This window comes from Bos mutus, chromosome X (assembly GCF_027580195.1).
Source record: "Bos mutus isolate GX-2022 chromosome X, NWIPB_WYAK_1.1, whole genome shotgun sequence".
Lineage (NCBI taxonomy): Eukaryota > Metazoa > Chordata > Mammalia > Artiodactyla > Bovidae > Bos > Bos mutus.
The window spans coordinates 90,272,067-90,298,970 of record NC_091646.1 but is presented as its reverse complement, the minus strand read 5'-3'; the positions used below and the strand labels follow the sequence as shown (position 1 = coordinate 90,298,970).

The 26,904-nt window shown below is 40.4% G+C and overlaps 1 protein-coding gene across 8 annotated transcripts in view; it reads right to left on the bottom strand.

The window, feature by feature from the left end:
* CASK (calcium/calmodulin dependent serine protein kinase) overlaps window positions 1-26,904 on the bottom strand; it is a 374,249-nt gene that overhangs the window by 90,484 nt on the left and 256,861 nt on the right. For all 8 annotated transcript variants that reach the window (XM_070366505.1, XM_070366507.1, XM_070366509.1 and 5 more), the window contains exon 10: window positions 11,338-11,437. In XM_070366505.1, coding sequence (XP_070222606.1) covers window positions 11,338-11,437 — 100 coding nt within the window. The remainder of the gene's footprint in view (window positions 1-11,337; window positions 11,438-26,904) is intronic.

Here is a 26,904-nt window from a genome sequence, read left to right as displayed (position 1 = left end):
CTCCCAGGTATGAGGCAGGGGTTTCAAGGAAAACAGATATGATACCCATTCTCAAGGAAAGGGCTCTCATGCAGGTGTGTGAAGTAGGCACATTATACCCTGAAGCAAATGATTTAGAGGAGGTAAAAACTAAAGTGGCACAGAAACAGGCTGCCCAGGGAGAAGCTGGGACAGTCGCAGAGAAGAGGTGAAAGTTCAAGTAACTCAATCATGTCTGACTCTTTGCAACTGAGTCAGTTCCTAGGCAGGTTGATAAGAAGTCCGGGGTCCCGAGGAGGAGAGAGGGGTCTGGGATTCTCAAGGAGGAGGAAAGGACAAACACCTTTTTTTCCCCTCTACATTCCTTAGTCTTAGTCATATAAAACTTTTTTTTTTTTTAAGCCTGGAACTGATGATTACACACACAAAAAACAACTCAGTTTAAACGCTATACTAAGGATTATATAACAATAATGTATCCTGCTTGAGGACAATTTCTCCTTCCTGAAAACCTTCTGACTAATCCTGTTATCTTAAAATGTATATTATGGGAGTGGGTCTGGTAAGATCTTTCTATTGTTAAGTTATAATTCTGTCATCTTAAAATGTAAATTGTGGGAGTGGGTCTGAAGTGAAGAAGTGAAAGTCGCTCAGTTGTGTCCAACTCTTTGCGACCCCATGGACTATATAGTCCATGGAATTCTGCTGGGAGCCAGCACGGGAGTTCCCACCCATGACAAGGTCATGTGGGAGAGCCCTGACGGGCAAGGCGAGTCAGGGCTCAAGGGCCCCCCTGGTCTGCCTGAGCGTCTACCCCAAAACCAGAATCTGTCTGTTTTACTATTTCACGACTTTCACCAACTCTTCTGACATTAACGGGGGGCTATCCCCGACCACCTTTCTCTGAAGAAAATTAACTTAGAGCTCTAGTTAATAATTCTCCTGGGCATAATAGGAGTGTTTCAATTCAAACCCCTTTGATGGCGTTCTAGCTTGCCTGACAGGTTTGTTCGGACTCCTGCAGCTACGCATGTGATTGTTCACAGCCTCCCAACCAGGAGAGGCACGGGAAGCTTAAGATATTCTAACAATGCAGAGCTTCTCAGAGAGTTAAAATTGTTAGAATAGAACTAGTAGAGGATTTCTTTGTTGAGCTAATGCTTGCTGCCAAGTTTCCATATCCCTTACCTACTGTGTCCCTGGGAGTGTATTGATTAATATAGTTGGTGTATAGACATGTAAGTAGTAGCTTTAATGTTTGTAACCTCGGACCCTTGAGTTAATTCTTTTCTTGTTATAGCCCACCACACTTTTGCCCTATAGGAATGCAACTTTATCTAATGCTTTCAGAGGGTGGTGCCTGACTTTAGAATAATCACCTTTAGAGAAAAATAAGTTTTCTGAAGAAAGGGTCATAAAATGTTAACAGGCCTCCTGGCCAGAAGATGATGTAAATCACCTAAAGCTTTTGCATATGATAAGTTTGCAGAAAGAAAGCCTGGCTTCGATAAGGATCAAGGACTGCTGACCTTGCATGACTCTACCCCCGCCCCCCATTATCCTCTATGCACAACTTAAGGTATAAAAACTACTTTGGAAAATAGAGTGTGGGCCATGCTCATCAAGCTTGGTCTCCCCATGTCGTTATTTCTCCTTCCTTTTCAGGCTGATTCCCTGGAGTGCAGGGGCCCTCTGCGTTCACTTTCCTGCCTGGGCTTCTAAGACCCACTTGAGAAGGTGCCTAAGGTGGGGCACCTTCAGCTATTCGAGAGGGTGCCTGCGGCCTACGTGAACAGAGCAAGTCCCGTGCTGGGGATTTTTTGGCTTTCTGCATAAACCAAGGAATATCAGCCTCTTTTCTCTCCTCTATTTTCTTAACCGCAAAATTCTTTCCTTATCTCTTTCTCTATTTCTCTCAGTTGCCAACGCTGTCCTCCTGAGGGAATCCCTGGATCCAACCGGGGCAGGACCCTGGCAGAATTCTCTAGGCCAGAATACTGGAGTGAGTAGCCTTTCCCTTCTCCAGGGGATCTTCCAACCCAGGGATCGAACCCAGGTCTCCTGCTTGGCAGGCAGATTCTTTATCAGCTGAGCCACAAGGGAAGAGAGTGGGTCTAGTAAGATCTTTACAACCTTGAGACATTCTTTTGATTTATTGTAATAACCAATTAAAAAAGTATAGAACTCCCTTTTCTAAGACTAGTGAGTGGGGCACTCTTCGTCCTCCTTCTGATATCTATGTCAGAAGCTTTCTCTATTTTCATACTTTAATACAACTCTGCTATACAAAAGCTCTTGAGTGATCAAGCCTGGTCCCTGGTCCCAAAGCTAAATCTTCTTCGGAGATCACGAATCCGACATCGTTCACCTTAAGCTATCACAATCCCATCGACTATACAGTCCATGGAATTCTCCAGGCCAGAATACTGGAGTGGGTAGCCATTCCCTTCTCCAGGGGATCTTCCCAACCCGGGGATCAAACCCAGGGATCCCTGGGGGATATCCCTCACTGCAGGCAGATTCTTTACCAGTTGAGCCACCAGGGAAGCCCAAAGAAGTAGATGAGCAGGAATTCAACACCTCCACCTAGGTTTCCAATATGCTCTGACAGACCCAGTGGATGCTTTGCTGGAAAGCACAAGGGCAACCATTAACCTGTGTCTCTAGTAGGTAAGACCTACCAGGTCAACAGGTCTATTTAATTTCCTTGGATCTGTCACCTTTTCTGAACTGATTTATAGTCTGATCTTGTACCCAAATGTGATTAACTTTGTAGGTTTTCAATCATGAAAGGCAGTAGTTCCACAGGTGTGCTCAAAGTGTCCCTAATTTAAAAGTTTCTGTCATTAGCTAGGAAACTTAATAGTCCTTATTCCATCCCTCCTTTGTCTTTTCATATTTAATAAACACATATTTTTGGTCTAACCTCAAGATCTTTTTTTACCTTTGATCGTTTTAACACCTCTCCTGACACCGCTTCTAGATTCGTTTGTTCTTTCTTTGAGTATGACCAGCAGAACCACATCTCACAGATGGGTAAGCTGATATCTGCAGTTCAACACCAAGTCATGTAAAATCTCATAATTTTTCAATTCATTATAAAACATTAATATACACAAAGACATTTCTGGGGCTTCTCCATCCCTACTGTTTTACATACAGAGGCAGACGTAGTAATTAATGTAACACAAAAACACACACAGGATCTTAAGTTGTCATTAGTAGTATTTATTTTGTTGATCAATAACTGTCATATCTGAAAGACCTACTCACTTTTCTCAAAAACTGAAAAGGATGTTTTTTTCCTATAAAACCCCTGAATGAACTTGTGACCATCTTGAAACAAAAAAAATCAATAAATAGTATGTAAGTTCACCTCAGAGGGCAATTTATCTAATGGCAGGACTGTAGGTATCCCATTCACTTTTGTTTTCTAGGCTACATTTTGTAGAGTGTTTTGTACAAAAAAACACTATAAAATATGTTTGATTAAACTTATTGTTTTCTTCTGAAAGTAGCATCGACATACACACACTACCATGTATAAAACAGATGGCTGGTCAGAAGTTGCTAAATAACCCTGGGAGCCCAGCCTAGTGCTTTGTGACAACCTAGGTGTGAGATGGCAGGGGGAGGGGGGAATTTAGAGGGGTGAGACAGACTGGGGAGGAGGGGAGGGAGGGGATATATGTACTATTATGGCTGATTTGCGTTGTGGTATGGCAGAAATCATTACAACATTGTAAAGGAATTTTCCTCCAATTAAAATTAAATAAAAAATTACTGTTTTCTGAGCAAATTCTGAAGCATTGAAAATAAAATATTGTAATAAGAAATATGTAACCACAGAAAAGTTTATTTTATGGCACTGTTTCCTCAAAGTCATGATGAAAATTATTTTACTACTTATATTTGTGTAACAGTTTATAATTTCCAACAGGTTTTTTATGCTTATTATCTTATGCGATTCCACAATAACCCTGCCCTGAAGACAAGTGTTTCTACATTTGGAAAAAAAGGAGGCTCTTTCATGTTAAATGACCCTGGGGCCACAGCAGTTGAGTCGTAGAACCCAGGCCTCTAGCACCTAGTCCTTCCATTACAGACTGATCCCTCCTGAAACCATGCCCTCACCAACACACTTGAATACATCTCTTGGTCTAAACTTTCACAATGATAAATTTATTAGAAAGTAATCAAGCTCTGCCTTTGGAATAGTATTTTACTTTAGCTTCTGCCTAATTCACTTGGTCATCAAGTTTGTATCTAAACAATAGGTTAATAATCATACATTTAAACTTTGAACATTTCTACCTTTCCCAGGAATCTCATGGATACAACTTTCTCAAAAGTTTTCTGCTACTGTTATGAAATAATAATCAAGAAAGCATAAATATGTCAATTGTTTTAAAAATATGCTTTAAAAACTTTGAGTCTAGAACTGTTTTGTTAGAAGTAGAAAAGTCTCATGACAATGTTGACTGAGTAAAAATTAACCTGAAAGGAGGACAGAAAAATAAATAGTAGAATGCTTAAACTGTTCTCAGTGTTAAAGTAGGTAGAGTCTGTCTTAAAACTATTTCCCCCAGCTTTACTATGAAAAATTTCAAACATATAAAAAGTTTAAAGAATTGTATTCACTACCTAGATTCTACAATTAACAGTTTGCAATATTTGCTTTATCACATATCTATCCACACATCAATTCACCTTATTTATCATTCATCTCAAAGTAAGTGGCAGAGTGGTCAACATTAGTACACTTCACCTCTAACTAAACACATCAGCATAGATTTTAATACTCCCCTCTCTTTCTCTCTCTCAGGTAAAATTTGTATAGAGTGAAATACACAAATCTTAAATGTATCATCCAATGAGTTTTCATAAATGTATACACTGCATACATCTGATAAACAGTATACATCCATGTATGCAGTTATTTCAGTAACAAAGATTTATATATTTAAAAATTATATATATAGTTGTAAAACCCAATATCACTGAGCAAATTCAGTATCTCAATCTAGTCTAGTTTCACCTGGAGAGTTATCAATAACCTCTATTTCCTATTACATTGCTGCTAAGTCGCTTCAGTCGTGTCTGACTCTGTGTGACCCCATAGACGGCAGCCCACCAGGCTCCCCCGTCCCTGGGATTCTCCAGGCAAGAACACTGGAGTGGGTTGCCATCTCCTCCTCCAATGCAGGAAAGTGAAAAGTGAAAGGGAAGTCTCTCAGTCGTGTCCGACTCTTCGAGACCCCATGGACTGCAGCCTACCAGGCTCCTCCGTCCATGGGATTCTCCAGGCAAGAGTGCTGGAGTGGGGTGCCATTGCCCTCTCCATCCTATTACATTAGGAGTCCTATTTATATAACACTGAATCAGTATGCACACATTCATATCAACCACTCAAAGTCCTTCCCGGCAAGAACAGTAGCATTACAAAAATCTGCTTACTAAGGTAGGATTAAGTTAAAATTCATCAGTTTAGGTATACATTTTCATCACTCCACAAAAGCTCCTTCTTTGAAGTCAATCTCTTCCCCTTACCTTTACCCCTGGACAACAGCTATTAATCCCATGGTACAAACCAAATTTTGGTTATTAGTCAAGTTATAACCTATAGTGAATCCTGTAATGAAAGCTGTATTTTGGACTTAAGCATCTGTGCTATATCCAATTCAAGTTATGAAAACTTACACATGGTGATAAATGCATTAGATTCTTTATGTATGGGTTATAGTTGTTTTTGTTGTTGTTTCAACCCCATGGATTGTAGCCCACCAGGCTCTTCTGTCTGTGGGATTTCCCAGGCAAGAATACTGGAGTGGGTTGCCATTTCCTTCTCCAGGAGATCTTCCCAACCCAGGGATTGAACCTGTGTCTCCTGCACTGCAGGCAGATTCTTTACTGCTGAACCACCAGGGAAGCCCATTGATTATAGTGCAGATGACTTAAAATTTATTAGTTAAAAGAAGTAAAAACTCTGCAAATGTATTCTGTCAGAGTGCAGATACCATAATTCTAATGCCATTATACTTGTTAAAGCAATCTATATTTCTAAATAGCAACATCGTTGGGCACAAAGTTGTCAAAGTACTTGAAATAACATTCTGCTGGTTGTTAAGTGCCCATTCATATAAGGCTTTTGGAGAAGGAAATGGCAACCCAATCCAGTATTCTTGTCTGGGAAATTCCATGGACAGAGGAGCCTGGTGGGCTACAGTCCATGGGGTTGCAAGAGTCACACACGATTTAGCAACTAAACCACCACTACCACCAACATATAAGGCTTTACAACTAAGGAAAAGCACTACTTGATACCTTCAAGATGCTTTCATTCCCAAATGACACAATAGATCTACTTGATTAAAAAAAAAAAAAAAGAAGGGTACTAAATCTGGAGAAACAAAACCAGTTACAAATGGGAAGTGTCTTATATTTCAATGGTCATTAACATGTACATAGTGGGCAGCCTCTGAGATGGCCCCCAAGATCCCTGACTGTTGGTATTCATGCCCTCATATAATCAGTCTTTTCCCTGGAGTGTAGGCTGGACTTATTAACTCACTTGTAACAAATAGAATAGGGCAGAAGGGATAGAATATCATTTCTGAGATTAGGTTATAAGAATGGTGGTTTCTGTCTTGGGTACACTCTCTTACTTTTGCCCTCTCTCTGATTATCTGTGCCAGGGGAAGCAAACTTCAAGGCTGTGAGTAGAATTGAAGCCTATCAACAACCAGGTGAGTAAGTGTGGAAGAGGATTCCCTCTGCAGTTGGGCCTTCAGGTGAGATCACAGCTCTGGATGACATCTTGACTGCAGAGTCATAAGAGATCTTAAGCCAGGGGTACTCAGCTAAGCCATGCCCAGATTCTTGACCAACAGAAACTGTGAGATGATAAATGCTGCCTTGACATTATTCATTAGAGATCAACAGATAACTAACATGCTGTGAGATTTTTATATTAAATTGGCTGCAATTTGAGCTACAAGTAACTAATACAAGAAAGTGTGACAATGAATTTTGTTATTAGCACCCAGATTTTCTATTTATCTTTGTCTCTTATATACTTTCCCCCCAGTAAGCACAATGCTAAAGTAAAAATTTTTTCTACTGTTTTAACTGAAATTATTACTTAGATAATTGTAGATTTATATGCAGTTATTAAGAAATAATATAGAGATCCTGTGTATACTTTGCTCAGTTCCCCACTGGTAACTTTTTAAAAAACTACCATGTAATATCACAACCAGAATACTGACATTGATACAATCCACCCATCTCATTTAGATTGCCTTAATTTTACTAATACTCATTTGTGTGTATGTAATTTCTTACATACATTTTACTTTACTATTCTCACTTACTCAAATTATATCTTTTTATAATTAAAATCTAGCCATTATATTATTCTTATGTTCTTTCTGATGGTAGAAGTTGTTAAGAGACATAAATCCAGGAGTTTATTTCATAGCTCCATAGCAATACTGAAAATAGTAACAGAGAGTAATAAAAACTGCATATAGATTATATAACAATTAAAGGAACATTCACTTACCCTGAAAGGTTTCTTGAAAGCAAACTATAAAATAAATTGTTAGCCTTCTCCCAGAATAATGTATTTGTGCTGGAAATTAAGATGTGAAATAATATTAAGTGCGCTTAAAATTTTAACACTGCCTCTTTTTCCTCTTATGAAAGAAGTAAGAAGTTAGTAGTATTTGTGTAACAATGCTCCAGAAACTCAGTACATCCAGGTTTTTATTCTATGGCCAGGCAGTGTTAAAATTCATACATAAACATCTAAGCAGAAACAGCTGAGGATAGAGTCAAGCTGATTATGAACCATGCAAAGCCAAACACTTTTGCATAAAAGATAAACCTTAGAGGAAAACAAAGGGATACCTACTTTCTGCTGCTAGAAGTCCTAGGAGGAAGGCAGCATATGGACAAACAACAAACAGTATGATTTTAGAGCAAGCAGGTTATCAAGCCACAGTTGGGCTCAGTAGATGAGCCACAAGAAGCAGAGTCTCTTAGCTGAGCCCCAAGTGAGCCTTTGTGTTCTGAGAGCACATTTGCTGGGTTCTGAGTCTGGTTTCTTTTATTTGAAATATGAGAACAGAATATTTCCACTTGGAATTGGTAAATAACAAAGCAACAAAACACTGTTTATTTTAAGATTAAGCCTAACAATTTCTGGAGAATGTATAACTGACTTATTTCAATACTCAAAATAGGAAAAAAACCTCTTATAAAAAAATTATTTTACAATGCAAACAGCATATCTAAACATGTTAAATTCTTCTTTAGAGGACCGGTTGATTTGTTTTCAATTATTTTTTTCCACTGTTAATGAGAGGCTCTGTTAAATTTTTTTAAAATTATAATTATAATTTTGAATAGAATTTGCACTAAAAGACTATTGCCAGCTTTTAATTTGGTCAAGCAAGGTCTTTAAGAAAAAAAATTTACCAAACTACCATTCATTCTTATTTCATAGAAAGAACAGAAAAGGCATTATCTAAAGATGAAACACAGTCTATCTCAAGAAAGGACCGTTGGTGACCTTATGCTATTTTCTAACTCCTCTTTCTCCAACCCCTCACCCCTGCCCGACAAGCACATGCTTTACCATTACTTTTCTCTTTTTGAAATGGGTTTTCTGGAAGACCTCTCAGGTAATAATGCAAAGTACTTTATGTTTTGTACTGTAAAACAAACCCATGCAAATTTTGACAGAAAGACAGTGTAAAGGATAACATTGGGACCTTAAATGATGGAGAATTAAAGGACTAGAATTAAATAGAGAAGAATTTAGGCTTAAAAATTGAGAAGAATATTAAAAATAAAAATACTTTGAAAAATTAAAATATAGATGTGCTAATTATCTAGATAAAATAAAGGCTTTCTGCAACCAACCATATAACCATTACTTTTACATTACAGTTGGAGAAAAAAAATTTGCAAAGATAGATATTTGGTAAATAATGCTTCCCTTTAAATGGCTTAGTATTAAAAGTTAAAAAAAATCACAATATTGTAAAGTAATTATCCTCCAATTAAAAATTAATTAAAAAAGTTAATTTTAGGAACATATGAATAATTCCTGCTAGCCATGTGAAATTCAGGAAAACATTAGAATTTTCTTGAAAAATTTCCTTTGTTTTGACATCTGACTATATAAAAATTTTCTCTTCATTTAGGGTAGATGATCAGATACATACACTGCATAACAATTTTATCTTTTATTGTTAGCAGCTGAACAGTGCCATTTAAAAATATTTTAGAGACATTTAGCATATCAAATGGATAGACTACTTTTAGGATCCTTAAGATGCGAGAATTTTAAAAAAGATAGGATGAGATGACAGGAAGGGGAAGCAATAAGGAATGCAAAATTGTGAGTAACTAATTTGAGGGCTTGCAAGACAGTGTAAGAAATTTCTTTTTTGTTTAAAAAGCAAGTACTGTAATCAGAAACTATTTCAACAATATCATTTAGAGATTATACTGGAAAAAAAAAACAAAAAATTGAGCAATGAAAATGTGTTTAATAGAAAATAAGCATGTTTATAACTGTAGACAATTCCTTTCCCTAGAAGAAAAATCCAGCTCTTCACAGAAAGGAATACTTAAGAGCTCATTAAACTCTTGCTAAGCAAAGGTAAATATTATGGGGCAACAGTAAAGAATCAGGTCTATGAAGCTGTTGCAAGGACTGTCCTACTGTCTTCCTATTGCTAAAGATGAAAATGGTATTAGAGATCTTGGCCCCAGATCTCTAAATATATTATTCCAAGTATGTGACTATATCACATAGTCAGAGTACAACATAAAACTGTTATTAGATCCACTCCCCCTAGAAAGGGTCAACTGTAATCTAAGTGTGAAGAGGGAAGGAGGAGTTTCAAGTTAAAAACAACAAAAAGCTATGAATGGAGAGAACAAAATGGACTGGAAGAAAAAAACACAGACATGAAACAATAGGGAGCGTTGGGGAACATACCAGTAACTGAACTACAGCCTTTAATGTGGGAAGGACTCTGGATAATTACCAAGTCAGCACAAGAGGAAAAGAGCAAGTCCTCCTCCTCAGAGTCTCTTCTTTAAGATTCCCGTTTATAAATGTTTTTGGAAATCACCTTCATTCAAAAGAGGAAGAGTCACATCCCAATCGGTAAAGGTCAAAATGAGGAACTATATAGCTGTTGGAATGGGAAATTTGATCCTGTTATTTTGCACAAGGTATAAGCACATACCAACTGGTCAGAAACTGTGTGTGCACATGTGTATGTGAGCATGTATGTGTACCCATGTGTATAACAGAGGAAAGAAGAAGCATAAATATTGACAAATGCTCATGGTTCCAACATGAAAGAAGCATTAGCACATCCATTCTTCCTATACGGCTAGCTATGAAAGACAAACAACTCATGCTTTAGGAAGGGCTCTGGGTCCTGATTCCAATGGTAATGCATGAACACTGAATGAGCCAGTGCAAGAGTACAAAAACCAAATCACCAGTACAGAGTCAACCAAATGACAAACACTGAGTAATTCTAATGAAAGAAAGAAAAGCTGATTCCAGAGGACATATGATGTAGGAGTTAATAAACACACAAATAAAAATTAAAAACTAACACACATACATGCATTTGCGTATACACACAAATGGGTCCTATGTATTTTTAGCAAATAATCCTTGAGACTACCTCACAGTAGGATGGAAATCTGAGCATTTTAAAAAATAGTTTTGTGAACACTAGTGAGTTTTTTCAGGAGTACCTATAGACATTTCATCAAAATAGGTAATTCTTATATGTTGCTCCCCCTTGAATGCTTATATAGACATGCTATAGACTTCATAAAAAGAGAAGAACCTGTAAATCATTTCAAGAGATAATTCACAACACAGTTTTACATCGAAAGATTCAATTAAAAGCAGTGTTGTTCCAAAGTCTGATATGCTACAGTTGACATGGGGAAAATTTTACATCAGAAATTTGTGTTGAGGCAGAAGGTAATCACAAATATTCAAGAAGACTGACTACAAATGTTGGATTGGATGAAGTGCAATGTTGGGTCTGGAGAGAGGAAAGGGGAAGAAGTATTTCCGATGTTAAAAATAAAAAGTGAAATGTCGGCTTGGAGCAGTAGGGGAAAGCAATTTTGGTATTAAAACAAAAAAGGAATCAGATACATGGGGAAGGAATCTGGCTGCTGACAAACTTCCTTAGAATTCCTTGGAGACCAGAACTAGATTCACAGGAAAAGTTTATTCATAATGAAAAAGAAAGGATGTAGACACCACACGATTCAGTCTAGTGAATGAATGAATGATTCAATTACCTGAGGAGGTAGGGTCTTCGGAGAAATCTGGCAACTCTTCAGGGGGATCCCCATAGAATGAGTTGAATTTGTGACTTGACACAGCTGCTAGTACTGCACCCTAAAACAAAGAGATGAAAAAAATAGATATTTATATTTATATATATATATATATATATTTAAAATTTTTCTTTTGTTTTTGGCTGTGTCAAGAGGCTTGTGGGATTTTAATTCCCTGACCAGGATTGAACCTGGGCCTCAACAATGAAAAAGCATGAAGTCTTAACCAATGGACTGCCAGGAAATTCCTGAAAATATATATTATTAAAAGAAATACAATAAACAACAAGGTCTTATTGTATAGCACAGAGAATTACATTCAATATCCTATGATAAACCATAATTGAAAAAAAAATAAAAAAGAATGAATCACTTTGTTGTACAGCAGAAATTAATACAACATTGTAAACCAACTATACTTCAGTAAAAGCATTGATAAAAATACATAAATACAAAAAAGTTAATTATGAAATGGTTATTTAAGAAATATGGACATAGATGGACATATTCGTTCAGGCATGTCCAACTCTTTGCAACCCCATGGGCTATAGTCTGCCAGGCTCCTCTGTCCATGGGATTTTCCAGGCAAGAATACTGGAGTGGGTTGCCATGTCCTTCTCCATGGGATTTTCCCAACCCAGGGATTGAATCTGGGTCTCCCACACTGCAGGCAGACTCTTTACTGCTGAGCCACCAGGGAAGCCCATTTAAGAATTATTCAGGAGGTCAAATATATAGGAAATGAAAGCTAGAAAAGAGGTGGCTTAAAATAATTTTGAATTCTTTTAGATAAAGCACATACACATATACCTGAATAACACTGTCAGGAATTGCAGAAGTATATGAAACCATTTACATCTTGAACTTAAGCATGTACTAGACAATGAAATATTCTGCAGTCACTATAAAATGATGCAGAAGAAGAGTGTTTAATGAAATGATAAGGTGCTTGTGATGATAAGGTGCTTGTGATGAATTACACAAAAAAGTTTTTGAAAATCTATAGTATGATCTTATTTTTGAAAAAAGTTAATCAAGACATAAAAGACTGAATATATATTAAAATGTTAATAGTATTAATTATTCTTGGATAGTAAGAATGAAGTCATTTTTCTTTTCTAAAATCTTTTTTCCCTTTCTTTTTTATACTAATAATGACTATGCATTACTCTTGTACAGTAATTCTCAATTAGGCTACCCAGTAGAATCAACTACATCTTGACTATTTTAAAGCACATGATGCCTCCATTGATTCCTAGCTCAGAATCACTGTCATACCAAGTCCATGACATCTCTTAAGATTACTGGGTAGAAAAATGCTGGGAATGATTGTTTCAGTAACAAGAATGATAATGTTTGTAAGTGTCCAATCACGTGAGTGCTAGGCGTAGGTCAGAATATCCAGGTGTGTTCCTGGGTGCTGCCACTTTCCATCTGCATGACCTTACTTGAGTTAATCATTTAACCTCTTGAGGTTTTCTCATACAGTGAGGATATTAAAAGTGACGTGGCTTACCTTACATGACTGTCAAAAGTCGTAATGTTTATGAAAGTGCTTTGTGAACCATAAAGCATTTTGTAAGTGCAAATTATTACTGTGTTTAGAGAGCTAAATAAACAAAGAGTCAGACATGACTTAGCGACTTATACAACAACTACTAATATGTAGTTAGAACCTAAGCAGAGCCTTTGCTGCTCTAGGTAGAATTTCTCACTCAGGTAGCCTGAGTATCATATCACCCTTGTAGTCTAAGTGTAAAGTAGCCTAAGTCTACATTTTAAATACTGAACTCTTAGACTTTTTTGGAAAAAAATGATGAATCTTTTGTGAGTGCAGGGATTCATTAAATATCACTGATAATCACAATCTATTTGAGTGTGTGCTCAGTCGTGTCTGACTCTTTGCAACTCCATGGACTGTAGCTAGCTCATCAGACTCCTCTGTCCATGGGATTTTCCAGGCAAGAATACTGGAGTGGGTTGCCATGTCCTTCTCCAGGGAATCTTGGTGACCCAAAGGTCTAACCTGCATCTCCCTTGTCTCCTGCACTGGCAGGCAGATTCTTTACCACTAGCTCCATCTGGGAAGCCCCGATAATCACAATAATGCATAACAAAATTATTAATAATCATTAGTAATTGTAATAACATTAATAGAAACACATTCCTACAAGGTTCATTTTTAGAAGGGTGGTTATATAAGGTTTCTTTCTACAAATATAAACTGAAAAAGAGAGACAAAAGAGGGAAGGGCAAAAATAGAGAAGTGATCTTGATGATGATACCATTCCATACAACTTTCAGATTTCCAAAAGTCCAGGGTTAATGCCTGAGAGTGTCTCATGCAGAATTTTATGAAAATAATTGTACTGAATGTTGAGTTCTTCTTTCTGTAGTAGACGCTTATTCCACTTTATATATATGTTCTCTAAAAGCTGGGTGAAAATGGAATTTTTATAGATCATAGCACATGTTTCCCACACACTGAAATTAAAATCTTTGAGATGCTTAATTTTTATTTCCAAATAAAGTTCAGTTGAGTTTCTTACATTAGTTTTATGTTGTAAGGCCTGTTCTAGCTATTAAATACCACTGTAGTAAAAGATCTATAAATACTTTTACTAGGAAAGCACTATTTAAAAGAGCCCTGAGAGGTAAATTCTTTTGAAACAATAGTACCAAGTTCCTGATTTATCTGTCTTATGGTTAGCAGTTTTGTTTATTTAGCTCTCTAAACACAGAGATGGCTGTGCTTCTGCAAGCGCGGCGGCTGCGACGGACCGCGCAGAAGCGCGGCGGCTGCGACGGACCGCGCAGAAGCGCGGCGGCTGCGACGGACCGCGCAGAAGCGCGGCCGGGCGGTTGCGACGGGACCGCGCAAGCCGCCGGGCGGCTGCGACGGACCGCGCAGAAGCGCGGCGGCTGCGACGGACCGCGCAGAAGCGCGGCGGCTGCGACGGACCGCGCAGAAGCGCGGCGGCTGCGACGGACCGCGCAGAAGCGCGGCGGCTGCGACGGACGCGCGCAAGCCGGGCGGCTGCGACGGACGCGCAAGCGCCGGGCGGTTGCGACGGACGCGCAGAAGCGCGGGCGGTTGCGACGGACGCGCAGAAGCGCGGGCGGCGGACGGACGGCGCGAAAGCGCCGGCGGCTGCGACGGACCGCGCAGAAGCGCGGCGGCTGCGACGGACCGCGCAGAAGCGCGGCCGAGAGGAGCTACCCCACGCCCAAGGTCAAGGGCAGCGACCGAGAGCGCCAGGCTGCGACGGTGCAGAAGCAGCTGAGAGGAGTTATCCCACCTCTGAGGTCAGGGGCGGCGGCCGGGAGGAGCTACCCCACATCCGGGGTCAGGGGAGGCGGCCGGGAGGAGCTACCCCACGTCCGGGGTCAGGAGCGGCGGCCAGGAGGAGCTACCCCACGTCCGGGGTCAGGGGCAGCAGGCGGGAGGAGCTACCCCACGTCCGGGGTCAGGGGCGCCGGCCGGGAGGAGCTACCCCACCTCTGAGGTCGGGGGCAGTGGCCGGGAGGAGCTACCTCACGTCCGGGATCAGGGGCAGCGGCCGGGAGGAGCTACCCCACGTCCGGGGTCAGAGGTGGCGATCAGGAGGAGCTACCCCACGTCCGGGGTCAGGGGCAACGGCCGGGAGGAGCTACCGGGGTCACCTCTGAGGTCAGGGGGTCAGGGCGGCGGGAGGAGCTACCCCACGCCCGGGGTCAGGGGCGCCGCCGGGAGGGAGCTACCCCACGCCCGGGTCAGGGGGCGGCCGGGAGGAGAAGAGACACCCCCCACGTCCGGGATCAGGGGCGCCGGCCGGGAGGAGCTACCCCACGTCCGGGATCAGGGGCGCCGGCCGGGAGGAGCTACCCCACGTCCGGGGTCAGGGGCGCCGGCCGGGAGGAGCTACCCCAAATCCCGGTTCAGGGCGCCGGCTGGGAGGAGCTACCCCACGTCAGGGGTCAGGGGCAGTGGTTGGGAAAGGAGGAGCCAAAGCAAAACAAGGCGCAGGCGCAGGAGGACCAAGAGGAACTACTTTAGTTCCACGCTCAAGGTCAGGAGGGGCTCCCTGTCCGTCACCAAAGTCAAGGAGCAGTGGCTGTGCATTTGCTGGAGCAGCTGTGAAGAGACACCCAGCACGTCTTTTCCAAGAGAAGTCAACTAAGACAGTAGAGGTGGCAAGGGCACTGGGGCAGACGACTGAAACCATAATCACAGAAAATCCCAGGGCCAATCTGATCACACGAATGGACCAGAGCCTTGTCTAACCAAGGGAAACTCAAGTCTTGTCCAAAACCACAGACAGGAAGGCATGGAGAGGTCTGACAGAATGCTCAGCCCACTGGAGAACCAACTCTACATCAATATCTTGCCTTGAAAACCCATAAACACTAGATATGAAAAGGCAAAATGATAATACTCTGCTTTTGAACTCCCAGGTCGGAAGTGCCCAATATGCTACTGTCTTTTAAGATCAGTGGAGCAGTCACCATCAGAAAGAATGAAAGGAAGGAGCCAAAAGAAAACAAGTCAGTTGTGGATTCCACTGTTTCCCCATCTATTTCCAATGCTGTAAAGAGTGATTGGATAGGAACCCATAATGTTCACTTTAGTCTAAAGTTGAGCTTCGCTTAGTTGTGTCCACTCTCCTCTGAATTCACTTTCATCAACCCCGGAGTTCACTTCACGCCCATGAGTTGCCATCTAGCCATCTGCCGCCCCCTTCTTCCTGCCAATCCTCCCAGCATCAGAGTCTTTTCCAATGAGTCTGCATGAGGTGGCCAAACTACTGGAGTTTCAGCTTTGCATCATTCCTTCCAAAGAAATCCCAGGGCTGATCTCCTTCAGAATGGACTGGTTTCTCTCCAGTCCAGCATCAGAGTCTTCTCCAAAACCACATCAAAAGCATCAATTAGGTCATGAATCAGCAGTGAATCAAGGCATCATACCTTTCAAAGAAAATTGGGAAGAGTCTTCACAGTCCAAAATCCATACATGGCCACTGGAAAACCATATGTTGACTAGATAGATGGACCTTGTTGGCAAAGCTTTTGAATGTGCTATCTGCTTTTGCCTTTTAATATGGCTGCAGTCACCATCTAAAAATAACTTTGCCATGATCTTCCAAGTTGAGTCAAGAGGCTTTTGAGTTCCTCTTCACTTTTAATTTCATGGCTGCAGTCACCATCTGCTGGAATGTTGATGAATTTGGAGTGGTCAAACAAATAAAGTCTGACACTGTCAGCAAACTAAAATGGACTGGAATGTTTAACTCAGATGACCATCTATTTCCTAGAAGAAATGATCATGGTCAACAAAAGAATCCAAAATGCGGTACTTGGATGCAATCTCAAAAACGACAGAATGATCTCTGTTCGTTTCCAAGGCAAACCATTCAATATCACAGTAATCCAAGCCTATGCCCCAACCTGTAATGCTGAAGAAGCTGAAGTTGAACAGTCTTCTATGAAGAAGTTGTAGGTCTTCTAGGAAGACCTACAAGACCTTTTAGAACTAACACCCCAAAAAGATGTCCTTTTCATTATAGGGGACTGGAATGCAAAAGTAGGAAGTCAAGAAATACCTGGAGTAACAGGCAAATTTGGCCTTGGAGTATGGAGTGAAGCAGGGCAAAGGCTAATAGAGTTTTGCCAAGAGAACGCACTGGTCATAGCAAACACCCCCTTCCAAAAACACAAGAGAAGACTCTACATGACATCACCAGATGGTCAACACTGAAATCAGATTGATTATATTCTTTGCAGCCAAAGATGGAGAAGCTCTACACAGTCAGCAAAAACAAGACCAGGAGCTGACTGTGGCTCAGATCATAAACTCCTTATTGCCAAATTCAGACTGAAATTGAAGAAAGTAGGGAAAACCACTAGACCATTCAAGCATGACCTAAATCAAATCCCTTATGATTATACAGTGGAAGTGAGAAATAGATTTGAGGCCTAGAAAAGTGCCTGAGGAAATGGATGGAGAATACAGGAGACAGGGATCCAGACCATCCCCATGGAAAAGAAATGCAAAAGAGCAAAATGGGTGTCTGGGGAGGCCTTACAAAATGAAAAGAAGAAAAGCAAAAAGCAAAGGAAAAAAGGAAAGACATAAGCATCTGAATGCAGAGTTCCAAAGAATAGCAAGGAGAGAAAGATCCTCAGGGCAAAGAAATAGAGGAAAACAACAGAATGGGAAAGACTAGAGATCTCTTCAAGAAAATTAGAGATACCAAGGGAACAAGCAAAGATGGGCCTGATAAAGGACAGAAATGGTATGGACCTAACAGAAGCAGAAGATGTTAAGAAGAGGTGGCAAGAATACACAGAAGAACTATACAAAAAAGATCTTCATGACCAAGATAATCACGATGGTATGATCACTCACCTAGAGCCAGACATCCTGGAATGTGAAGTCAAGTGGGCCTTAGAAAGCATCACTATGAACAAAGCTAGTGGATGTGATGGAATTCCAGTGGAGCTCTTTCAAATCCTGGAAGATGATGCTGTGAAAGTGCTGCACTCAATATGCCAGCAAATTTGGAAAACTCAGCAGTGGCCACAGGACTGGAAAAGGTCAGTTTTCATTCCAGTCCCAAAGAAAGGCAATGCAAAAGAATGCTCAAACTACCGCACACTTGCACTCATCTCAGATGCCAGTAAAGTAATACTCAAAATTCTCCAAGCCAGGCTTCAGCAATATGTGAACCGTGAACTTCCAGATGTTCAAGCTGGTTTTAGAAAAGGCAGAGGAACCAGAGATCAAATTGCCAACATCCGCTGGATCATCGAAAAAGCAAGAGAGTTCCAGAAAAACATCTATTTCTGCTTTACTGACTATGCCAAAGCCTTTGACTGTGTGGATCATAATAAACTGTGGAAAATTCTGAAAGAGTTGGGAATACCAGACCACCTGACCTGCCTCTTGAGAAACCTATATGCAGGTCAGGAAGCAACAGTTAGAACTGGTCATGGAACAGCTAGCTGACTGGTTCCAAATAGGAAAAGGAGTACATCAAGGCTGTATATTGTCACCCTGCTTATTTAACTTATATGCAGAGTACATCATGAGAAACTCTGGGCTGGAAGAAGCACAAGCTGGAAATCAAGATTGACGGGAGAAATATCAGCAACCTCATATATGCAGATGATACCACCCTTATGGCAGAAAGTGAAGAGGAACTCAAAAGCCTCTTGATGAAAGTGAAAGAGGAGAGTGAAAAAGTTGGCTTAAAGCTCAACATTTAGAAAACGAAGATCATGGCATCCGGTCCCATCACTTCATGGGAAATAGATGGGGAAACAGTGGAAACAGTGTCAGACTTTATTTTCTTGGCCTCCAAAATCACTGCAGATGGTGATTGCAGCCATGAAACTAAAAGACGCTTACTCCTTGCAAGGAAAGTTATGACCAACCTAGATAGCATATTCAAAAGCAAAGACATTACTTTGCCAACAAAGGTCCGTCTAGTCAAGGCTACGGTTTTTCCAGTGGTCACGTATGGATGTGAAATTTGGACTGTGAAGAAAGCTGAGCACCGAAGAATTGATGCTTTTGAACTGCGGTGTTGGAGAAGACTCTTGAGAGTCCCTTGGACTGCAAGGAGATCCAACCAGTCCATCCTAAAGGAGATCAGTCCTAGGTGTTCATTGGAAGGACTGATGCTGAAGCTGAAACTCCAGTACTTTGGCCACCTCTTGTGAAGAGTTGACTCATTGGAAAAGACTCTGATGCTGGGAGGGATTGGGGGCAAGAGGAGAAGGGGACGACATAGGATGGGATGGCTGGATGGCATCACCGACTCGATGGACGTGAATTTGGGTAAACTCTGGGAGTTGGTGATGGACAGGGAGGCCTGGCGTGCTGCGATTCACGGAGTCTCAAAGAGTCGGACATGACTGAGCGACTGAACTGAACTGTAACACAGTGACTGCATGTGGGCTCAAAAGTTCAATGCAAAATGGGTCCAAAACAGATTATGGATTTATAGAATTTTATTAGAATTTGAGAGTCAGCTGTAAAGATGATTCATTCTAAAAAGACGTATTTAGCAGATGAGGAAAACAGGTCCAGAGGGGCTTACTAACCGCTTAAGGTTGCTGCCAACTTAAAGAGACAGATCAGGAGAATATAGAATTGAGGTCTTCTGAGTAGTTTCTTCAGTCAACGGTTTTTACTATTACAGGGGTCAAAAATACTTTCCTGTAAAGGGCTAGACGGTGAATATTTTAGGCTTGCAGAGCATATGTTCTCTGCTGCAACTATTCAACTCTGCCATTCAGCGTGAAAGCAGCTATTTCTGTGGTCCAATTAAACTTTATATATAAAAATAGAAAGATAGATGCATTAATTTATGAAAGCATAGAGCTCTTTATGGATAAGCATCTTATGGATAGCATCACTGACTCAGTGGACATGAACTTGGGCAAACTCCAGGAGATAGTGAGGGACAGGGAGGCCTGGCATGCTGCAGTGCTGCAGAGAGTCGGACATAACTGAGTGACTAAACAACAACAACAGAGAACTCTTATGTGAGTGCTTTCGTTTCCAGATTGTATATTGTCAACCTCCCTACTATGTTGTTGCTATTGAAGAGCCTGTGGGTATAACAACATAAAACCAGATCTTCTAGTAGTTCTTGAACCTTCCCACTTTTATTCAATCCTTGTTAAAGAAGCTTTTCTATCTACTTTAGAGGATATACTCCCATAAGCTTTGAGTAAAACATAACAATTTTGACTTAAGACCATTCACAATCTGATAACTAATATTAAAGATGCAATTTTCTACTAAGCAAATTAACCTAGAAATGTGAAGGAAGATTCTAAATTCAAAGAAAAAGGGAAGTACAAGTAATTAAGCACAATCATATTTGTAGTTAATATGTCAAACATGAAAATGGAATGCTCCCCCCTAGAAGATTCTGTGTCTCATTTAAGGAAGTGGGAAGCAAACAACAAAAAAAATGGTTAGCTCAGACTTCTGCTAAATTAAACTACTGTACACACTTAAGGAAGCAACAAAGTTATTGAGTAGGGAACAGGAGAGTTGAACATGGATGAATTACTGACTTGAAGACAATGTCAAAAGCCAATACTCCCTTTTTGGTGATCCATAACTGAACTCAGAAAAAAACACCATGAAGCTTGATAGGCATGAGGGCAGGGAGGTATATTTTTAAAAGTCTAAATACAAAACACACAAGCATGAGACGTAGAATAACTCACTGGCATTGTACTCAAGTGGTGAGGACACATCTACTCATTTTTTGATACACTGAGGGGGCAAAAGGCATCACAGGGAGACACAAATAAAAGTGTGACATAAGGATTTGAGAGAGGATCATCTTACTAGGATTCAGAATACTGAACTCAAAACCTTAAAAAGGGTGGAGAACCTGGAGAGGTTGAAGCTGAAGAGAGATGACCAAACGGCTAGAAAAATCAAGGCAGAAATGTTAAAGGACTGAGGCTGACTATATTTAAGAATTAGGTTCTAGATGATAATGAGGTAAGACCATTGATTAAATCAGAACCTCCCATCTCTCTCCATGCAGTCACAGCCAAAGTTATCATTCAGTTTAGTCAGCTTAGCCTACATGTATCAGTCTAAACACAACTCTAAAACCTAGAATTTCATAATTAAGTCAGGACACGTGATTAAAGGAGGTTGTGCTATCATCTCTGAAGATTAAAAATGAGTCTTGTTGGTAAAGTCAGTATGGCTATATTTAAGGGCAATTGTGGGGCTTCCCAGGTGGTGCTAGTGGTAGAGTACCTGTCTGCCAATGCAGGAGACTTAAGAAATGCAGGTTCGATCCCTGGGTGGGGAAGATCCCCTGGAGAAGGACATGACAACCCACTCCAGTATTCTTGCCTGGAGAATCCCATGGGCAAAGGAGCCTGGCAGGCTATGGTCCATAGGATCGCAAAGAGTTGGTCATGACTGAAGTGACTTAGCATAGCATAAGAGCAATTGCATGGAATAAATAACTGAGGAATCCTTTTGGGTCTGTGTAAAAGTACTTTATAAAGATGATCTTTTAATGTATATAACAACTTTCAAAAGCCAGACTAACTTTGGAAGTAATAAATTCTGCATTTCAGAATCAAAAATGCATAAATTGCTTTGCAAAATATAGGAAGATCAAACTCATGTCAGTTATTATTTATGTAACTGTTCATACCAGAATAACAGTTTTCAGTTCTCAGAATCAAAAGTGCCCTTTGGATACCAGATTTACTGCCTGAGTGTCTGGGGCCCACCATCTTTGTGCTCATGTGCTGTCCTCTCCGGTAGTGAGAGGACTGTGGGTATAAGTGCTGGTTTTCATTAGGGCACAAAGGTCCTTGATAAATCCTTAAGTAAGCTCTTGTTGAATTGACGGAAAGAGGAAGATTGACAAAAGTCAAAGTGCAGTCGCTCAGTCGTGTCCGACTCTTTGCGATCCCATGGGCTGTGGCCTACCAGGCTCCTCCGTCCATGGAATTTTCCAGGTAAGAGTACTGGAGTGGGGTGCCATTGCCTTCTCCAGGGGATTTCCTGATCCAGGGATTGAACTCGGGTCTCCTGCATTGCAGGCAGATGCTTTACCATCTGAACCACCAGGGATAGCTCAGAGTGACAAAAGGCAGCTAATTAGAGCTTCCCGGCTGGCCTCTCAAAGATGCTGCTTAGGGGTTTCAGAACTCTGGCAGGTAGTAGTGCTGTACAATAGAACTTTCCGTGATGATGGAAAGGTCTTATGCCTGTACTGCCCCAAAGTGTAGCCACCAGCCACATGTGGTATTGAGCAACTGAAATGTGGCTAGTGCAACTGAGAAATCAAATTTTACATTTTATTGGTTAAAATTAAAGTATCAGTAGCTACATATGCCTAGTGGCTATTGCACTGGACAGTGAGTACTGGAAAACAGCATTCCTCAACATTTTTTTCCAGTTCTGCAAAGTACAGGAACCCAAGAGACCAACTGGTAAGTCAGAGAAGTAACGCAGGCTATATTTTTGTAATCTGCAAAATCAATAAAGGAAAATTATAGGAAGTTATCAGAAATCTCCCTCCTTTTCTGTATATACAAGGAATAAATGGTTTTAACCTCTAAACTGAATTATGTGGATGCAGCTCACCATTTCCTGAACTGATTGCAATAAATTTACCCAAATATAGGATATTACTTCTATTTGTACAGAATATCTTTGACATACTTCACTACAGGGAAATTTGCTTTCTAATTCATGAACCAAAGAGGATGGTTTCTAGAACAGATTCCCTCCTGAGCCTCTTCCCTAGATAGACAAGCTCAGGCACCCACAGCCCTTTTGCGTCCCCTGCCCCCCCTTGCACCGTAACTCCTTCATGTAAATGGCACCCAGAGTTAGAGTACAGGAATGCCTCCTTAAGAGACACACACCCATAGAGCGCAGATTTTTCAGACAGCCTGGAGCACACAGTTTGTCCCATGCATCCTAATATTCAGTCTGAGAAAATACAATCCTCATATCTAGTACTCTTGCCTGGAAAATCCCATGGACGGAGGAGCCTGGTAGGCTGCAGTCCATGGGGTCAAGAAGAGCTGGACACTTACTGAGCGACTTCACTTTCACTTTTCACTTTCATGTATTGGAGAAGGACATGGCAACCCACTCCAGTGTTCTTGCCTGGAGAATCCCAGGGACGGCAGAGCCTGGTGGGCTGCCGTCCGTGGGGTCGCACAGAGTCGGACATGACTGAAGCGACTTAGCAGCAGCAGCAGCAGTCCCGTGCTCAGGACTATGTAGTTTATATGAGAAGCACTGCTTCTAGAGGATTTAAAAAAACTGAAGTATTAAGCTCAGTTTAATAGAGCTCAGCTGTGGTGTTCTAAATGGAAGGAAATCCAAAAAAGAAGGGATATATGTATATGTACACATGATTCACTTTGCTGTACAGTAGAAACTAACACAACTTGTAAATCAACTCTATTCCAATAAAAAAAAAAAGATTCTAGAGCTTGGTATGAAATAAAAGGAGGGGAAAAATTCAACATATGAAAGGTCTGATAACCAAAATGGGGAAAAGAGTTTTTCCATTATCATTCACAGATATAAAATAAAATAATGAAAGAAAGGAAAGTAAAAATAAATGGGTGATAATTCAAATGACATGCAGGGTTCTATAAACATTTAAAACCTACAGTTCAGACGATAGTCTGAAAATGATGTTAATGCTTTATAATTGTCCAAATAATCTTCTCATCAGGGATTTGTTGTATCCTGTAGGCTGCTGAACAGGTTAAATGCCAAAATGAATGTATAAATGTGGAAAGGAACAATTTCTGATTGCTGAGTGTTGACATTATTATAACCAATAATGAGCGATAGTCTTGAAATTTCAGTAGAGTAAAATGAATAATGTTTTACATTCTGGCATAAAACAGTTCCATAAAATTTTCAGAATGGGAAAAAGGTTTAATTGCAAATATAATAAACTCACTACCAAAAATACATTAGAATTTATTCAAACAGGTATAAGCCTTTTGGAAGGTGAATTATTTATAGAGATCAAATATCTTATTAAATACATGTACACATTCTGATGCCAACAATTTCAGTAGCAAACTTATCCTAACAATATAATCAGAAGTGTACAAAGATTTAGTAATAAAAATAGAGCCAATGCAATAGTATTTATGGCCATGGAAAACTGGAAGTAATGCCCACGTCCAATAGCTGGTTAATAAATTATGATGTGTACGTATGATGGAATTTTGTAGACCCATTACAAGTTTGTGCTTCAGAGTAATGACTCTCAATAAAGTAAACTTTTTGAGATCAGAATCACCCATGAGGCTTTTTCAAAACAACGCATGCCCCTCGAACCTCTTGCATGCCTGGGGCTGAGAGAGGGATGGTCAGTGTCTTGGGTGAGTTGAGTGGTGCAGTGAGTTACTGTTAGTATGCGAAATGTGTCACATCTCTCAAGTGTGCAAAAGTGAAAGCCAGTATTTAAGAAGAATATTTGCATAAATTCACATAACATAAAACTAACCCTTTTAAAGTGTACAATTCAGTGCCAATTAGTACAGCCACAATGTTGTGCGATGACCATTCCTGTTTCATCCTAAACCCATTAAGTAGTCTATACCCACTAAGCAGTCCATCCCATTTAGGAATTACAGCTGTTTATAGAGATCAAATCAAGCATATTAAATAAATACTAAAATAATAATGAAAATAACAATAAAATATTAATAGAAAATGGTTATCTATGGAGAACTTATGACTGACAGGTACTATTCTAACCGCTAATAATATATTAATTCATTAAATCCTTACAACCCTATGAGTTAGCTATTATCACCATCATCCCCATTTTATAGATAAGGAAACTGAGGCACAGAGAATTGAAATAACTCGTTCAAGGTTACACAGCTAGTGTCAGAGTCAGGATTCACCTCAGGCAATGTAGCTCTAGAGGCCATTCTTTCTCTGAATGCTGTACTCCTCTTTCTTCTTGCTACAAAATTTCCTACCTCTGACTTAATTACAAAATCAATTTTCTACTGCTTTCTGTGAACTTCCCTTTTAATCACTTCAAAGGGAATCATAATAATTAGGTTGTTTCCACCATTTGATGAGCTTAAAAATAGTGTCTGAGTAGAAGGATGGGTACCTAGCTGTTCACTTGTGAAAATAAATTGGGCGGTGGGCTCTGAAAGCCAGGAAAGTTGCAATCTTTGTTGTAGAAGCTCCTAGAAGTGGCAGAATGAGAAAGAGTTTTTTGAGGAGAGTAGGTATAACCAGCTTTAACCAGGGTGACTGAATCACTGAATGGGATGCAGCTTTACCAGAAGCTGAAAAAACCTCAATGACAAGTCTGCTGATGTTCCTAATTCTAGGTTGTTTGGTGGGTCTTAAAATTTTAAATAGGCCTGCAAAGGGATGTGGTAAATTCACATGACCCCTCTCTGCTGTGACAGCTTGCTCCTGTCCAAATGAATCTTAGTCACCACTTTGGCTATTTTAGGCCCAAGTCCGATTCTGTGGCACTGGGAGAAATACAGCATGTATTTCTTGTGATGAGGCAAGCCTGAGCCCTGCAGTAAAAGGCTTGTACTTGGGCAATGAGAGGTTCAGTCTCAGACAGGGTAATATCACATAGGCCAAAGCAACATCAGAGTTAAAAAGACTTCAGGAAAGACTTGAGACAGAGGTATAGTTAATAGCTTCTTTGGGAAAGAAACTAATTTAGAAAATGGCTGACCAAATTTCACTTTGGCTAAGATTTTTTTTTTCTTTTGTAGCCTGCACTGGTTCAGGTGTATAGTAAAGCAAGCAAACAAACAAAACCCCAGAGTCTTGGGAAACTTCTTTGGGCACCATCTCAATAACAGCATGTTATCAATAATTATTTTTCTGCCGAGGATTTTTAAAGTAAATAGAGAAGAGCCAGTCTGAACCTCCTGACTGCAAAATCACCTAGGAGAAAGGCTAACTGGGAATAATAAACCCCAACAGTGACATGTTAGAATTGCCCTTACTCTACAATTGTACTCTCCAGTAGAACTTTCTGCAGTGATGGAAACAGGCTATACTTGCATTATCTGATACGGCACCACTAGGCTATTGAACGCTTGGAATGTTCTAGTGTGACTGAGGAACAGATCTTTTATTTATTAATAATTTAAATAATGTAATGATTAATATCTCCCTTGGACAGCAAGGAGATTAAACCAGTCAATCCGAAATGAAACCAACCCTGAGTATTCACTGGAAGGACTGATGCTGAAGCTGAAACTCCAATACTTTGGCCACCTGATTTGAAGAGCCGCCTCACTGGAAAAGACCCTGATGCTGGGAAAGATTGAGGGCAGGAGGAGAAAGGGATTACAGAGAACAAGATAGTTGGAGAGGACGAGATGGTTGGATGGCATCACTGACTCAGTGGACATGAGTTTGAGCAAACTCTGGGAGATAGTAAAGGACAGGGAAGCCTGGCATGGGGTCACAATGAGTCAGACATGACTGAGTGACTGAACAACAAATTAATAATTTTAACTAATTTAGGGGACTTCCTTGGTGGTCTAGTGGTTAAGAAACTGCCTGCCAATTCAGGGGACGGAGGTTCAATCCACATGCTGCGGGGCAACTAAGTCTGCACGCCACAACTACTGAGCCCACGTACCACAGCTGGAGAGAAGCCTGTGTGCTGCAACCAAGACCCGATGCAGCCAAATAAAAAATAAGTATTAAAAAATAATCCTTTTACTTCACTTAGATTTTAACAATTACGTGTGGCTAGTGGCTAATATGTTGGCCAGTTCGGCTCTGTGTGATAATATTGTGGCTTACATAGTTTTCCAAAAATTCATAAAAACATTCTTATAAATCTAGAGTTGAAGGCAATCATTCACAACATATTTCAAGGGTCAACTACTAGTGAATGAATAAATATTATTGCAACTTATGATGTATCTGAAAATAGTTATGAAGAAAAGTTTTACAGCTTTCAGGAGTCACATGGCTAAGGAGGACTCTTATCTAATCAACCA